Source organism: Takifugu flavidus, chromosome 7 (genome assembly GCF_003711565.1).
Source record: "Takifugu flavidus isolate HTHZ2018 chromosome 7, ASM371156v2, whole genome shotgun sequence".
Classification (NCBI taxonomy): domain Eukaryota; kingdom Metazoa; phylum Chordata; class Actinopteri; order Tetraodontiformes; family Tetraodontidae; genus Takifugu; species Takifugu flavidus.
In genome coordinates this window covers 15,848,469-15,863,939 of record NC_079526.1, presented here as the reverse complement: position 1 = coordinate 15,863,939, position 15,471 = coordinate 15,848,469, and the positions used below count along the sequence as shown (strand labels likewise).

Below are 15,471 nucleotides of genomic sequence, written 5' to 3'. Positions count from 1 at the left end.
CACTCATCTCTTTAAACTCGAAGTCTCCTTTTTTTCTTTTTTTCTTTTTTTACAACTTTTACAAAGTTTCCAGATTAAAATGATTCAAAACACCCAAATTCTCAATTTGTGATAGATTTGAAAGGAAATCCATGCAGTTTCCAGACCATAATAATCCCAGGAAACATTATAGAATGCAGGCTGGTAATAATATAACGATGCTGATCTGTTGTAACTGCCTTTATATTTGAATATTTTCGAACATTTTCCTTCTCTGTCCTGAGGAAGAAACAGTTCTTTTGGTTCAGAAACGGCTTCATTTCTGCACATTTGCTGCTCGATCTGAATAAAACAAATAATTTCCATCCTAATCCCGAGTCACCCTGTGAAATATGTTCAATAATACACCATGAAATCTGTTGTCCACATTAATTTATGGGTCAAAACGTGTAAAGATGAAATGTTTCCGGATTCCGACTTTTGTTTTGAAAGGCCCGACCGGATGTGTAGTTTTCTTGTGTAGTTTTTGTTCTCAGCAGAACCTTTGTGACACTTGCGGACGAGCAGAGAAGCATGGGGCCGACAGGTGAGCCCTCTCCTGCTGGTTTGCTCTGTAAACGAACCGGGTTCGTGTTAAATGGAGCATTTAGCTGCCATGTTAAAGACATTAATGTTATCTGACTGCAGTCATGAGCTAACGTTAGCCTTGGTAATGGTCTGAGCACCGCTAGCTCTGGTGGATAAGTGTGGATAAGTTTTGAAAAGATCTAGAAATAAACCCGTATTCCCTAAACAGGCTAAAATTAATCTGTTCTTATTTTGTTTTTGAAATGATTTTTGTTACGTTTGCATGTTTCTGGGTCGTTCGACTGTGTCCTGTTTGTGTAGCATTTAGCTAGCTAACGCTGCTTATTCATGCTGCTCACGTTCGGACTTTATACGTAAAGCTTCCGAAATCCTGGGTGTAACTGATAATATGCATTTTGTTTGTTTCATTATAATTTCCAGACGAAATTAAGATCCGTGTCTGGTGAAGAGACCAGGATTCTGAATTATAGTGATCATATTCGATTATATCTTTTTAATTTTTAATTTTTAAAGTACTACAACATGCTGAGATTTACTGCTATAATAACCATTTTTGGTGAGGGGCGCATAACAGCGCGTGCATGTGTACATGTGCACGTTTGACACCATCTGGTTGAGCTGCAGAGAAATGCAGGTTCAACTATATTTGTTTGGGAGGCTGATTAGTCGGATTATTGATCCAGGCTGATTTCATTCATTCATTCATTCATTCATTCATTCATTCGTGGCTGATTTGATTGAAGTGTTTTATTGAAACGTTTTTCGTTTGTCTGCTGTCGCCTGATGCTGCACAAGCACGGCGGAGCGCGATCGAACCGCCTGCGAGCGTCTCGTGTCCCATCTCTGCCTCGTCTCCTCTCAGGTCAGGTGGTGTTTGGAAACCCGGCGCCGGTCTGCTCCGTGAACCGGCTGCGTTGGGACCTGAGTCCTGATCAGATCAGCCAGCTGGCCAACGAGCTGATCAGGGACACCAAGAAGGTGTACGATGGCGTGGGGGCGCTCGCCCTGGACGGCGTCACCTTCGAGAACACGCTGAAGGCCCTCGCCGACGTGGAGGTGGAGTACACAGGTGAGCTGGCGTGGGCCAGGAGGGACGCCGTCCTGGACCCTAGAGTCTTGGTTCATTAGGCGCTCGAGGCAGAACCGAAGCCCAACCATCCTGATGCAGAACCGAGCCGTCGATCCAGACACATCAGAACCACCTAATTAAGAACTGTTAATGTGCAGTGCTGCATCCGGCCACCAGAGGTCATCCAAATGTTCCTGAATGTTCTCACTCTTCACAGTCTGCCGTTTGCTGGGGTCTATTTTCAGCGGCGGATGGATCTGCTGCTCTGAGTCTCCCGAATGTTCTGTGCACGGACAGCGCGTCTGAATAAAGCGCGAACCTGACAGCAGGTCACATGACCCGGCCTTTGTGCGGCCTGAAGCGATGAGTCGGCAGTTTTTTTGCGGCTCATCAGCAGTTCAGAGCGCGGTTGTTTGCTCCCGCGGTGACGGAGACTTTAGCCCCAACTCGGCAGCTTTGATCTCTTCCTTTATGGACACCTTAAATGTGCAGGATCATTCAGTAGCTAACCTGTGGCCGTTGCCATGGTGACAGGACAGGCTAGCATCAGGGGGACAGCCCGAGACGCTTGTCTGCACGTCGGCTGACGTGGTCCAAACGGTGTCGGACATTTGTGAATATTTGATATTTGCGATGATTGAAAGTATGAAAAACATGAAGGAGAGTGACCTCTCTGACTCCTCCCTCCTGTGGTTGGCCCCGCCCCCCGCAGTTCAGAGGAACATGCTGGACTTCCCGCAGCACGTGTCGCCCTGTAAGGAGGTGCGAGCGGCGAGCACGGAGGCTGACAAGCGTCTGTCGGAGTTCGACGTGGAGATGAGCATGCGGGAGGACGTCTACCGGAGGGTGGTGGCGCTGGAGGTGAGCGGCGGCGGCGGCGGCGGCCGAACGTCTCCTGGTGTCGGAGACGCCGCAGGTGACCTGATGTTTGCGTTGGTCTGCAGAAGCAGCTGGACGCCGGCAGCCTGAACGCAGAATCCAGACGCTACTTGGACCGACTGCTGAAGCTGGGGAGGAGGAACGGCCTCCACCTGCCCCCAGAGACCCAGGAGGTGACCTTTGCTCTCAGCTCGGGGGGCAACGATGGGCGGAAAAAGCTTTAACTTTAACTCCTCTGTAACAGGAGATCAAAAACATCAAGAAGAAGCTGAGCAACCTGTGCATCGACTTCAACAAGAACTTGAACGAGGACACCACCAGCCTGTCCTTCAGCCGAGAGGAGCTGGGTGAGTCTGCTGCGTCTGGCGCCCCCTGCCGGCCACACGTGACACCATCTCTGTTGGGTTTTGGTTCCAGGCGGCCTCCCCGAGGACTTCCTGAGCTCTCTGGAGAAGGACGGAGACAAGCTGAAGGTCACCCTCAAGTATCCTCATTACTTCCCCACCATTAAGAAATGTTTCATCCCAGAAACCCGGCAGAAGCTGGAGGAGGCCTTCAACTCCCGCTGCAAAGAGGTGAGTGAACGTGGAGCTCGTGGAGCTCGTGGAGCTCCTCAGGCCTGCGGTGGCCCATGCGTGAGATGTTTGCTGAGCCGGCTGGTTTGTCCTCAGGAGAACTCGGCCATCCTGAAGGAACTGGTGCAGCTCCGCGCTCAGAAGAGCGCTCTGCTTGGCTTCAGCACCCACGCCGACTTCATCTTGGAGATGAACATGGCCAAATCTGGGAAGAAGGTGGCCGTCTTTCTGGGTGAGTGAGTGCTGCTGCTGCCCCCAGATCTTCAGGTCAGACAGGAAGAAGCAACGGTTCTGCTTCCTGTTGGTCCTCCAGAGGAGCTGTCCCGTAAGCTGAAGCCGCTGGGCGATGAAGAGCGAAGCATCATCCTCCAGCTGAAGGAGAAGGAGTCTCAGAAGAGGAACCTGCCTTTCAGCGGCGAGCTCCATGCCTGGGACATGAGATACTACATGACACAGGTGAGTTCTGAAGCGGCCACCACTAGGCGGCGCCACTGGCCAATACCTCATCCCTCTGCTCCGCTGCAGGTGGAGGAGACCCAGTACGCTGTGGACCAGAACCTGTTGAAGGAGTATTTCCCCATGGAGGTGGTGACTCAGGGCCTGTTGGCCATCTACCAGGAGCTCCTGGGTCTCTCCTTCCAGCTGGTGGACGGCGCACCGGTCTGGCACCCTGACGTGACTCTCTACTCCGTCACGGACCGCGCCACCGGCCAGGTGATGGGCCAGTTCTACTTGGACCTGTATCCAAGGTGAGGACGGGGCGGGCGGGTGGTGGGCGTGGCCAGGGAGCGGGCGTGGCCAGGGAGCGGGCGTGGCCAGGGAGCGGGCGTGGCCAGGGAGCGGGCGTGACCAGGGAGCGGGCGTGACCGCTGTGTCCTGTGCAGGGAGGGGAAGTACGGCCACGCCGCCTGCTTCGGCCTGCAGCCCGGCTGCCTGCTGCCCGACGGGACGCGCCAGATGTCGGTGGCGGCCATGGTGGCCAACTTCAGCAAGCCCACGGCCGAGGCGCCGTCGCTCCTGCAGCACGATGAGGTGGAGACCTACTTCCACGAGTTCGGCCACGTGATGCACCAGCTGTGTGCCGAGGTCAGAGGTCGGGCTCCTCGGCGTGGGGGGAAAAACCAGCACAGTTCTGGGTCTCAGCCTGCACCGTGTGGTTCCGGTTCTGCTTTCAGGCGGACTACGCCATGTTCAGCGGGACCCACGTGGAGCGGGACTTTGTGGAAGCGCCGTCTCAGATGCTGGAGAACTGGGTCTGGGAGCGGGAGCCTCTGCTCAGGATGTCCCGTCACTACAAGACCGGCGCCGCCATCCCCGACGACCTGATCGACAAGCTCATCAAGTCCCGCCTGGCTAACACCGGTACCTGCCAACGCTGCGTGTGGGAGGAGCTTGTCTCGTTGCTGTAGTAACCAGGAGGCCTCCTCCATCCACAGGTCTGTTCAACCTGAGGCAGATAGTTCTGGCTAAAGTGGACCAGGCTCTGCACACCCGGGAGGGGGTCGACCCGGCCGAGGAGTACAGCCGCCTCTGCGGGGAGATCCTGGGAATCCCGGCTTCTCCAGGTTGAGTCACGTGATCCAGTTCTGCTCCTTCTTCAGGGGTCGTTGCAGCTTTTCAAATGAGCGGAACCTGAAATTCTGGGAATTCGGATGTTGCGACCCGAGTCGAGGTCGGAACCTTTTGACCTTTTCCGTTTGTATCTGCAGGAACCAACATGCCGGCGACCTTTGGCCACCTGGCCGGGGGCTATGACGCCCAGTACTACGGCTACCTGTGGAGTGAGGTGTTCTCCATGGACATGTTCTTCACTCGCTTCAAACAGGAAGGCATCATGAACGCCAAGGTCAGCCTCGTTAGCCTAGCTTAGCACGATGAATGAAAGCCTGGCTGACCCCTTGTTTCTCATCCCTGATTGGTCCAGGTGGGTCTAGATTACAGGAAGTTCATCCTGCGGCCCGGCGGCTCTGCAGACGCCTCTGAGATGTTGCGCAACTTCCTCGGGCGGGAGCCCAAACAGGAAGCCTTCCTGCTGAGCAAAGGGCTAACGGTGGAGCAGGATGCTAACAAGCCGTGCGCCTGTTGATCGCCCGCGGCGCCACAGGCTGACGCTCGTGGACTGAGACTTTGTAGAAAATGTGTAAAATTTGACACCTGAGCAGAGAATAAAAAGATTTGAGTCGATGTTTGTGTTTGAGCGTCACATTTGCAGAGGAACAAACAACCAAACGTGACCAGACGGCGGCTGGTGACGCGACGTCCTCCGAGAGCTGCAGGTCCAAAACAGCCTGGAGGAGAATCAACACGCCATCAAACACGCCATGGACCGCGTCTCCGTGGCAACAAACCGCCCAGATTCTGGTCTAACTGGCGTCGGCTGTGGTGCATTTCTGCACCTTCCAGTAGTTGTATTTTCAAAATAAAAGTCTTCCTCGCCAAAATAAGTGAATCTAAACGGATCTCCTGAGAGCCACTTGATCAGTTTCAGGAATTAAGACGATTCTTTGTCTAAAAGGCTCGTTTATCTCTGCAGGAGCATCAGCTGCAGCTTCGTAATTGCTTTTGTAATCTGTAATCATCGCAGCGCTGCAGCTGTGTTCCGGCCCCCCGGGGCCCCTGGGGCCCCCCATAGGGCCCTGCTCTGTATGCACAGCTGATCTGACCTTTGACATGTGAGGGGAAAATGACGCTTTAATTGAAGGCTATAATAAATTATCACTTTGCTAATAGTAAAGCTAAAAACCATTAGCCTAGCTTAGCATAAAGATACACCGCGAGACATGTTAAAAATTTAATTGATCTGAATTCTGTAATTGAGTTTGTATTTTAGAAGGATTTCTTAATAATTGAGTGAACCTAAAAGGAAATTCATTTATTTGATGATGAATTTGTTTAATAAAACAATCAGTCGGATATTAATTACAGCGGAGGTCAGAGGAGGGCGCTAAAATTAGATTAACTGAGTTAGTTTGCAAAGCTGCTGTGGTTTTATTCCGTTTTTGTTTTTCCATTTTTAACAGAAATTTTCAGCGCTGTAGCGCTTTTGTTAGCTGTGTTAGCTCATTGCTAACAAGGAGTGAAACATTTAGCAGAAAGATTATTACAGTTATGATGAAACCTGTTGTGTTTTGGTCGCTTCCTTCTGTCCTGGGGGAGGTCTGTTTGTGAGGGAGAGTCTCGGAGGAGCAGGAGGAGCGGGAGGAGCGGGAGCAGCAAACACGACGGAGACTCAGGTGTGTCAGACTGAAGACGATGGCGAAGAGTCCAGCAGCATCAGGAGGCGCCGGCCTGCAGGACGTCCCGTCTGCACCCAGGACGAAGGACACGTCCAACATGGTCCGAGTCTTCATCAGCTCCACACTCACAGGTCAGAACGTTTCCATGGCAACCGTATCCAGGAACGACTTTCCTTAGCGTTAGCGTCAGCCGTGGCTTCCTGTTTCCTGTCTGCTGTGTCCTCTCGTCCTCAGACATGAGCAGTGAGAGGAAGGCCTTGCTGGACAAAGCTTACCCAGAAGTCTTTGCGTTCTGCCGCAGCCTCGGTCTCGTCTTTGAGGTTTGTTTTAACCCCTCTCACGTGTGCAGGATCAGTGTTGACATCAAAGCGGTGACTTCCTGTTCAGGTGGTGGATCTCCACTGGGGGGTGCGTGGAGCTCCATGTGGAGACCACGGAGCAGCTGAGATCTTCCTGCAGGAGATCAGGAGGTGTCAGCGGACCTCAGCCGGCCCAGCGTTCGTCGTGAGTCCGACCGGGGTTCTTTTTGTTCCGTCCTCACAGGCCACACAACTCAGCTTCTGTTTTCCCTGAACTGGTCCTAAAGGCTCTGCTGGGGAGCCGGTATGGCCACCGAGCTCTTCCTCGGCTCATCCAGGAGAAACTCTTCATCAGTCTTCTCTCCACGCTCTCCAAAGACCCAGAAGGAGCGGAAGAGCTGCGCCGCTGGTACCTGAAGGACGACAACGCCGTCCCGCCCGTCTACGTTCTGCAGCCAATCGCGGCTCACTTCCCCCATTACGACGACCTCCGGCCTGAGAACAGCCTCCAGCGGGAAGGGACGCCGCCTGCTGGCGAGCCAAGGAGGCGCGCCTGTTGGAGGTTCTCCGCCGCGCCGCCGCCGCGGCCGAGGCTGCTGGTGACATCACGACCGAGGAGAAGCAACAGTTCAACACGTCAGGTCAGAAAACTCTGAGGATTTTCTCCTGAGGTGGAGAGAAGCCCCGCCCCTTTTGAATGACCCCACCTGACGCGTCACATGACTGCTGTGTCCTCGTCTGTTGCCGTTCTTCTCCCGCAGGTCTGGAGCAGCAGTTTGAGCTCGGCCTGTGGAAGGACGACGCCGCTCTGTCGGCTCTGGTCTTCGTGCGTGACGCTCCTCGCCATCGTGGAAGAGCCGCTCCAAAGGGCCTCAGCAGGTTCAAGGATCTGACCGCCGACGCTCTGATGGATGTCGACGCCCAGCGGCTCCTCGCCGGCCTGAAGTCCCGTCTCCATGGTTCCTGTCAGAAGGTCCTCAACCTGCACTGTGTGGAGCTCATCAAAGGGGGCGTCGACCCCAAGCGCGGCGAGCACGCTCAGTACCTGGACAGCGTCTGCCAGCAGTTCGTCGCTCAGATGAAGGCCCGCATCACAGCGGCGCTGGGTTCCTCGGGCCAGAGGAAGATCTGGGGAAGACTGGAGGAGGAGAAGCAGGAGGTGGCAGAAGAGGCGGCGTGGGGCTCCGCCCTCGGCGCCCGGCCGTGCGCGGGCGTCTGCGGGAGGGAGGCGCTTCTGGGGAAACTCTGCTTCGCCATCTGGGAATCTACCGGCAGCCATCACGGCCCGCTGGTGGTGCACGGCGCCGCCGGGATGGGGAAGACGGCTCTGCTGTGCAAACTGGCGCAGGAGATGGGGGCCGTCCTGGAGGGGGGGGCGGTAGTGGTGGTCAGGCTGCTGTCCGCTCGCCACCCTCACAGACCGGACGTGGTCGGCGTCCTCCGCAGCCTCCTCCTCCAGATCTGCCAGGCACACGGTTTGTCTCCGCCCCCGCGGGTGGCGGCCAACAGCCCCCCCAGGTTGTCTGAGTCCTTCAGGAGCGTCATGGCGGAGGTGTCGCAGCGGGGGAACACGCTTCTCATCGTCCTGGACGCTCTGGATCAGCTGTCTGACCTCCACCACGCTCACAAACTCTACTGGTTGCCCACAAGTCTCCCACCTCGCGTTCACCTGGTGGTTTCCATGGATACCAACAGCGAGATGTTCGCTAATGCACAACTGAAGTTGGACAGCGACGTCTTCTTCGAAGTGGGGCGTTTGGCTCCAGGTGACGGGAGGAAAATCATGGAATCGTACCTGCGAGCGGAACGGCGCTCGCTGACCCCGGAGCAGGCCGACGGCGTCCTGCGGCTCTTCGCCTCCACCGGGTCGCCGCTGCACCTGCGGCTGATGCTGGCGGAGGCCCGGCGCTGGACGTCCTTCGCGCCGCGTGCTGAGGCGCGCTGGGCGCCAGCACCGAGGCCACCGTCGCGCAGCTCTTCGTGCGGCTGGAGGAGGCACACGGGCAGGAGGTGGTGGCCGGGGCGTTGGGGTACCTCGCTCTGGCCAGGTGAGAGCATCACGTGCTCGCTGCTGGATGCTACGCTACAGATGCTAAACCGGAAGGGTCAGAAAACTATAACAAACTGATCGATTCCACCTGATCCACTGATCCTCAGGGAAGGTCTGCTGGAGGCGGAGCTGCGTGACGTCATGTCCCTGGATGATGATGTCATCGGCGAGGTGTACAGGTACTTCCCCCCTCCCTCCCCATCGTTGATACGCCTGCCCCCCCTCCTGTGGGCTCGACTCAGACGAGACCTCGTTGGTCATCTGGAGGAGCGCTGGACGGATGGCGTCGCTAGCATCACCTTCGCCCACAGGTAACCTCGTACAGTCCAACAGGAAATGACCTCATGGGTCAGTGACGCCGCTGTGTGTTCAGGTGTCTGCGGGAGGCCGTTTCAGCTCGTTACCTGACAGCTGCACGACGGGAGCGTCGCCTCAGGCACCTGGCGGAGTACTTCCTGGGTCGCTGGGCCGGGAAGCTAAAGCCAACGGCACTGCCGGGTCTGAGTCTCCTCCTCTCTGACAGAAAGGTACCGGCTCTTCAAACGGGTCCGTCTGGCCTCATGACTGGTGGGACGAGGTGGCGAGGTGGCGAGGTCACGAGGTGGCAAGGTGACGAGGTGGTGAGGTGACAAGGTGACGAGGTGGCAGGGTGACGAGGTGGCGAGGTCACGAGGTAGCGAGGTGACGAGGTGGCGAGGTGACAAGGTGGTGAGGTGACGAGGTGATGAGGTGGCAGGGTGGCGAGGTAACAAGGTGACAAGGTGGCGAGGTGACAAGGTGGTGAGGTGCCAGGGTGACAAGGTGGCGAGGTGACGAGGTGGCAAGGTGACGAGTGACAAGGTGGTGAGGTGACGAGGTGGCGAGGTGGCAGGGTGACGAGGTGACAAGGTGACAAGGTGGCGAGGTGACGAGGTGATGAGGTGGCAGGGTGACGAGGTGGCGAGGTGACGAGGTAACAAGGTGACGAGGTGACAAGGTGGCGAGGTGACAAGGTGGCGAGGTGACGAGGTGGTGAGGTGGCGAGGTGGTGAGGTGACGAGGTGGCGAGGTGGCGAGGTGATGAGGTGGTGAGGTGGTGAGGTCAGGAGGTCAGGAGGTCGACCAAAACACCTCCATAGAATAATGGACGGAGCGAAGGAACAGAGGTTGCTGAAGCGCTAGAACTGACAGAAAAAAAGGAGGACGTGGAAAGAATGAGGGATTCACACACCTGAGGGATTGACTGAGGACAGGTGAGGACAGGTGAGGACATGTGAGGACAGGTGAGGACATGTGAGGACAGGTGAGGACATGTGAGGACAGGTGAGGACAGGTGAGGACAGGTGAGGACAGGTGAGGACAGGTGAAGACAGGTGAGGACAGGTGAGGACAGGTGAGGACAGGTGAGGACATTAGGACTAAAGGAAAGAACCAAGTCTCCGAACAGAACACACTAGAAGAAGGTGATCAGAAAGTGAAACGAGCTGAATACTGGACACAAAGACACATCGTGTCCTCTGGACGTGGACGTTAAAAGGCTTCTGTCCGCAGGTGTCCCCCCAGCCACTGTGGGTGGCTCCAGGTGTGGCCAATGTCAGGAAGCTCCAGGAGCTGACCTATCACCTGCTGCACGCTGGGCTGTGGGAGGAGCTTCGACAGGAAGTGATTGGTAATCAAAGATGTCCCCAAAATAACAGGTGAATAAAATGATGAGATCAAAGAGATCATTGATGTGTTCAGGCAACGCAGAGTGGCTCTACTGTAAGATCCGGGTCTGCGGGGTGTCCAGCGCGATCCAGGACCTGGACCAGTGCTCCCAGCACATGGACTGTACTGAAACCAGCCTGGTCCGAGACGCTCTGGTCCTGATGAGACCCACTATGGACTTCCTGGACGGTCAGCTGGGTCAGTTATGGGTCAGTTCTGGGTCAGTTCTGAGGCCCCGGTTAGTAAAACATTTGTTGCTGATGTTTAAAGGTTGATTTGGTTGCAGACGCGTCTCTGTTTTACACGGAACTGCTGGCCAGACTCCGCTCCTTGGCCACGCCCTTCCCTGCTGTGATTGGTCAGCTGTGTGGCCAGTGTGAGGGCTGGTTACTGGCGTGTCCTCAGCCGGTCCTCGTTCCTAAATGTAGCTTCCTGCAGCCGCCAGGTGGCGCTCTGCAACACACGCTGACCGGGCTGTGTGCAGGTCAGGACGTTTTCTCTGGGACGTCATGTCCCCCGGGGACGGTGTCCCACCCTCAGACCCCTGGGGCCAGGACGGTGTCTCACCTGTTGTGTTTCCAGGTGTGGTCTGTGTGGAGGTCAGCGTGGCGGCGGACCTCCTGGTCGCAGGATCAGACGATGGCAGGATGGCGGTCTGGAACCTGACCGACCGGCAGCTCGTCCACTCGCTGTTCGGACACACAGGTTTACGCTTGTGACGTCGTGGTGATCCTCTGGGCGTGTCTGTGATGTCATATCCTGTGCTGTCTCCATTCTCAAGGTGCTGTCCTCGCCATCAAAGTGGTCGAGAGTTGTGCCGGTTGTCTCTCATTGGCTGCGGACTGTTCCCTGAGGAGGTGGAGCCTTGTGACTGGCCAGCAGCTTCTCTGCATACACAATGTCCTTGACCCCGCCCCCTCAGCGCACCTCCACCTGTTTGAACGGGAAAGACTGTTGTTTGTCTGCAGCAGCACGCAGGTACCACGGCCGTTACGCCGAGTTCCCAGCCAGTCGTCTGTGTGAGCACGTTACCTGTGGAGGTGACCCTGAGCAGGAGCAACGCCACCTCTGGGCGTGGCCCGGAGGGTTGGGCGCCACCTCTGGGCGTGGCCCGGAGGTTGGGCGCCACCTCTGGGCGTGGCCCGGAGGGTTGGGCGCCACCTCTGGCGTGGCCCGGAGGTTGGGCGCCACCTCTGGGCGTGGCCAGAGGGTTGGGCGCCACCTCTGGCGTGGCCCGGAGGCTTGGGCGCCACCTCTGGGCGTGGCCCAGAGGGTTGGCGCCACCTCTGGGCGTGGCCCAGATTTGAACATCCAAAATCAACTTTCCTTGAGACGAATGTTCTGTTCTAGGTGAAAGTCTGGAACCTGGACCATGCTGACGGAGTCACCGCCAGCAGCTGCAGCAGCTGTGTGGACGAAGGTTCTGTGGTTCTGGGAGTTCTGGGAGGATCGGTGGTTTCTGTGGCCGGTGGTCGGCTCAGAATATTTAATCCAGTCAACGGAGCTCAAACCGAGACGGTGTTTGAAGCGTCGGCGGGACACCTGAACCCTGCAGTTTGTGTGCTGCTACAAAAGCATCAGAAGGTTCTGCTGGTTTCTGAAGACGGATCTCTCCATCAGGTCCAGAACTCTCTCTGTTCCTCCTGCTCTGACAGGAAGTAAAGGCCCAAGATCTTTTTCTAAAAAAAAAAAGCATCTTCTTCTTTTAATCAGTAAAAACTAAAAACGTCTTTTGACATAATGTCAACGAAAACCTCATTTGTGTGTTTGTGACGTCACGATTGCGCAACACTCGTGACCCACAGCCTGCGGTTCCGCTGTGCACCAGCAGGGGGCGGAAGTCCATCTTCTCCTCTTGTCTGCAGGTTTCCAGGACGAGCAAACGGATGCACGTGTTCAGGTTCCCCATGTTGCCCTCGTTGCTATCGGTAACGGACGATGAAAACACCCTGATCACAGGTGCGACTGTTGCGCAACTGCAGCTGTCACATGACCCACCCGTCTCCTGCATCTGTCTCGTCTCCTCTGCGTTCTTCACCAACAGGACGTGATCGAACTCTGACCTTGTTCAGTATCCGTGACGACTCTGTGGATCAGTTCCTCGTCCTCCATCACGACGACGCAGTCGTGTCCTGCTGCGTCTCCTCCGACTGCAGGCTGATCGTCTCTGGAGCCGCCGACCACATGATCCGCGTAATGATGACATCAGCTGCTGATGGTGGCGCTGGCTCACAGCTGACCTCTGAAACAAACCTTTTGGTTCTGATCTAACTACTCCTGGTTCTGGGTTCTGCCCCCTGCTGACCCGTGTTCTGTTGCTCAGGTCTGGTCCTGGACGTCCGGCGCTCTGTTGGACACTCTGTGCTCAGAGGTTCCCATCACCACGCTTGTTTTGTTGAAGGACTTCCTGCTCTCAGCTTCAGCAGCTTCTTCCTGTATCCACCTGTGGAGTCTGAGATATGACGCCCGCCACAAACCTGCTGCCCACGTCCCCTCAGGCTCCGCCCACATGGCCATCACAAAAGACGCAGATCAGATTTTCTACGTCCGCCACCAGAACCAAATGGAGGTCTTCAGCTGGAATAACCACAAAGGTGCAAGTCTGTGGCGGTCTTTGCCCCCCTGGAAGGTCCCGTCTGTTCCTTTCCTTGGTCATGTTCTGCTCCCTCCTGGTTCTTCTTCACAGTTCACCTCCTGAACTTTGTCCCAAATCTAATCCCTCTCATGGTCCCCCCACCCCTGGCTCCTGTTCCCGTCCTCCTCTTGACATGTGTTGTTTGGACTATATGCTAAGCTAGGTGTCTTTTCCCACTTGGCTAAGCATGCTAGGCTAACACCATGTGTGATTTGCTTTGCAGGGTGTGTGTCTGAATGCTTCCAGGTCTCTGCTGAAGTCAGCTGTCTGGAGCTGCTGCAGCACAAGCGGCTGCTGCTGTGCGGTCTGACCTCGGGGACTGTGCTGATCTACCCATTAGCCCTCCCCCTGGAGACGCTCTGCATCCCCCCACCTGAGAGTCTGTGCAAGGTGATCTGCCTCGCCAGCAGCCCCCAGGAGAAGCACTTGGCTGTGGCCTACGAGGACTGCGTCCGTCTGTTCGAGATCACCACCAGGGACAACTTCCCCACGGTGGAGGGGCCCCTGCAGGTCTTCCCTCTTTCCCTCCTTCAGGGCCCTCTGTCATCCATGGCCCTGCTGTCCAACCACAGGCTGCTGTATGGAACCCTTTGTGGGGAGGTGACACTCTTGGACCTACAGGCTGGTGTCAGCTCCCAGCTGGAGCCACACCGCAGCAGAGTCACCTGTGTGACGGCCAGTAACTGGGAGACCCACGTCCTGGTGGGCTCAGAGGATGCCGTGCAGAGGGTGTGGTCCTTGAACCCGCTGGTCCTGGACCACACCATGGAGTATAAGGTCAGAGGGTTACAGAATCATTGTTTTAGATCTCCTCATTCAAAGATAGTTTGTGATGGTAACCTTTAACTTTGGATGACGACTGTTTACTGTTGCTGATATGGATCCATGTGTTAGATTAGCCGCTGACCCGCTAACATCTGGTCAGCCTGAAGGAACCTATCCAAACTTTAAAAGCACGACTGGATCATCTCCCTGAACTGGTGATGTTCTGACCCAGTTATTCTACCAGCTTGGCGTCCAGCGAGGACTTTAGAAGGCTCTGACTTTGGAGGCCTGCTCCCGTACCTCACGAACGGCTTCAAATATTTCCCTCATATGTTGCACGTGAGGTGAAAACTGGCTGCTATTCAACCTTAACGAAGAATTCTTCTCCTGATTCTTTTTCAGGGTCTCTGCTTCGAGGGCGTCCTCTCGGCTGCGTTCTCTGAGAGCGACCAGTTCGTCTTCACGGGATCTCAGGACAGAACCATTAAAGTCTGGGACGTGGCCTCAGGTAAGGACAAACAAGAGAGTCCAGAATCCCGAGCTAACATGCGAAGCTAAGCTTTCGCCATCATCTTCGACCACCTCAAGGTCTTACGTTCACACATGACCCCACCCTGCAGACCTGATCTCAGCCTCTTTATGTCCTCCTGTCAGGGAACCTGCTCATGGTTCAGTACGTCTACTCCCCCATCGTCCGCATGGTGACTTTCAGGAATGGCTTCGTAGCGTTGTCTCAGTGTGGCGCTGTCATCAGGGAGGCTTTTCACTGTCCAGACCACATTAGTCCAGACTACAAGCCTCTGAAGAATGTTCAGGCTCACTACAGGGTCACCTCCAGGGAACAGAACCAGCACCCGGGACCAAGCCATGAGACAAACCTCCAAGGTTTCAACCCAGCGCAGCTCAACGTGAACCTCCTGAGCATGCTCAAAACCAAGCCGTCCTCCACCTGTATGTTACTGTAGGGACCTTCAGAGGCGTCCTGCCATTCATACGTGAATTTGTTAAGTTGACAGCAGCATTAGCAGCATGTGACCCGGTTTACACATAAAATGCTTTTTTTTTTTTAGTTTTGATTAAATGATATGAGGGGTTAAAAATGATCCAAACGCCGATGAGATACATTCGAACATATTATAGCTGCAGTTTTTCAGTTGCTGTTGTGACGTGTTAATTATGATCTACATTAAAGTCAAAACAAGCGGACCTTTAAATGAACAAAAGATCTTTAATTCATTTGCTTGAAGCCATGTCATTAGTCAATAAAACCATTAACATTTACGTTCTTCATCCTAATTCTACCAAGTGCTACTTAAGGTCTGTGATTTAGTTTAAAGGTTGTTAATTTAAAGTAGATCAAATGTTAAATAGTTTTAGAAAGTACTCCACGATTGACTCTTTGTAAAATTCATAATTTAGTGCCATTTATTCACGTACACTGATCATGTTCATTTTCATGAACGCTCCACGGTGCAGTTCCTAGCTCTGCCAGTGGCGGCGCCCGTTCACGTCATCGGTGAAGTTACTTCTTCTGTTGTTTTCTTTTCCATGGCTGGCGAGTTAAAACTGGCAGAGGAGTCAAACTAGTCGAGAGGACGAGCAGGCAGACTTTCGAAATTAGCAGCAGTATAGCTATATATCTGTATTGTAAGGGTTAGTGGTTAAATATATTAAAAGCGTAAGATGCTTATCACAATAGATATTTTTATT

General features: G+C 54.9%; 2 protein-coding genes across 2 annotated transcripts; both read left to right on the top strand.

Moving 5' to 3' along the window:
• Positions 1–465: 465 nt before the first annotated feature.
• Positions 466–5,274, top strand: thop1 (thimet oligopeptidase 1). The gene is made up of 14 exons (XM_057037477.1): positions 466–565; positions 1,430–1,636; positions 2,349–2,497; positions 2,581–2,688; positions 2,760–2,862; positions 2,933–3,090; positions 3,187–3,322; positions 3,404–3,546; positions 3,616–3,839; positions 3,975–4,176; positions 4,266–4,452; positions 4,527–4,655; positions 4,800–4,936; positions 5,015–5,274. The coding sequence occupies exons 1-14, from the start codon at positions 553–555 to the stop codon at positions 5,174–5,176; spliced, it is 2,058 nt and encodes a 685-aa protein (XP_056893457.1). The 5' UTR covers positions 466–552; the 3' UTR covers positions 5,177–5,274.
• Positions 5,275–6,342: 1,068 nt separating this feature from the next.
• Positions 6,343–15,042, top strand: nwd1 (NACHT and WD repeat domain containing 1). The gene is given in 21 exon segments (XM_057038977.1): positions 6,343–6,457; positions 6,561–6,646; positions 6,714–6,830; positions 6,913–7,147; positions 7,150–7,266; positions 7,387–8,562; positions 8,565–8,673; positions 8,783–8,986; positions 9,049–9,202; positions 10,206–10,323; positions 10,395–10,559; positions 10,648–10,845; positions 10,944–11,066; positions 11,143–11,339; positions 11,712–12,019; positions 12,127–12,320; positions 12,406–12,554; positions 12,685–12,955; positions 13,220–13,773; positions 14,164–14,269; positions 14,416–15,042. Coding segments are annotated over 21 exon segments (5,007 nt in total). The 3' UTR covers positions 14,727–15,042.
• The last annotated feature ends 429 nt before the right edge of the window (positions 15,043–15,471 follow it).

Excerpts from the sequence above, each read along its gene's own strand:
- thop1 (XM_057037477.1), top strand. Across the intron at positions 2,498-2,580 it reads GGAGGGTGGTGGCGCTGGAG|AAGCAGCTGGACGCCGGCAG; the intron begins GTGAGCGGCGGC and ends GTTGGTCTGCAG. Across the intron at positions 4,177-4,265 it reads TGCACCAGCTGTGTGCCGAG|GCGGACTACGCCATGTTCAG; the intron begins GTCAGAGGTCGG and ends TTCTGCTTTCAG.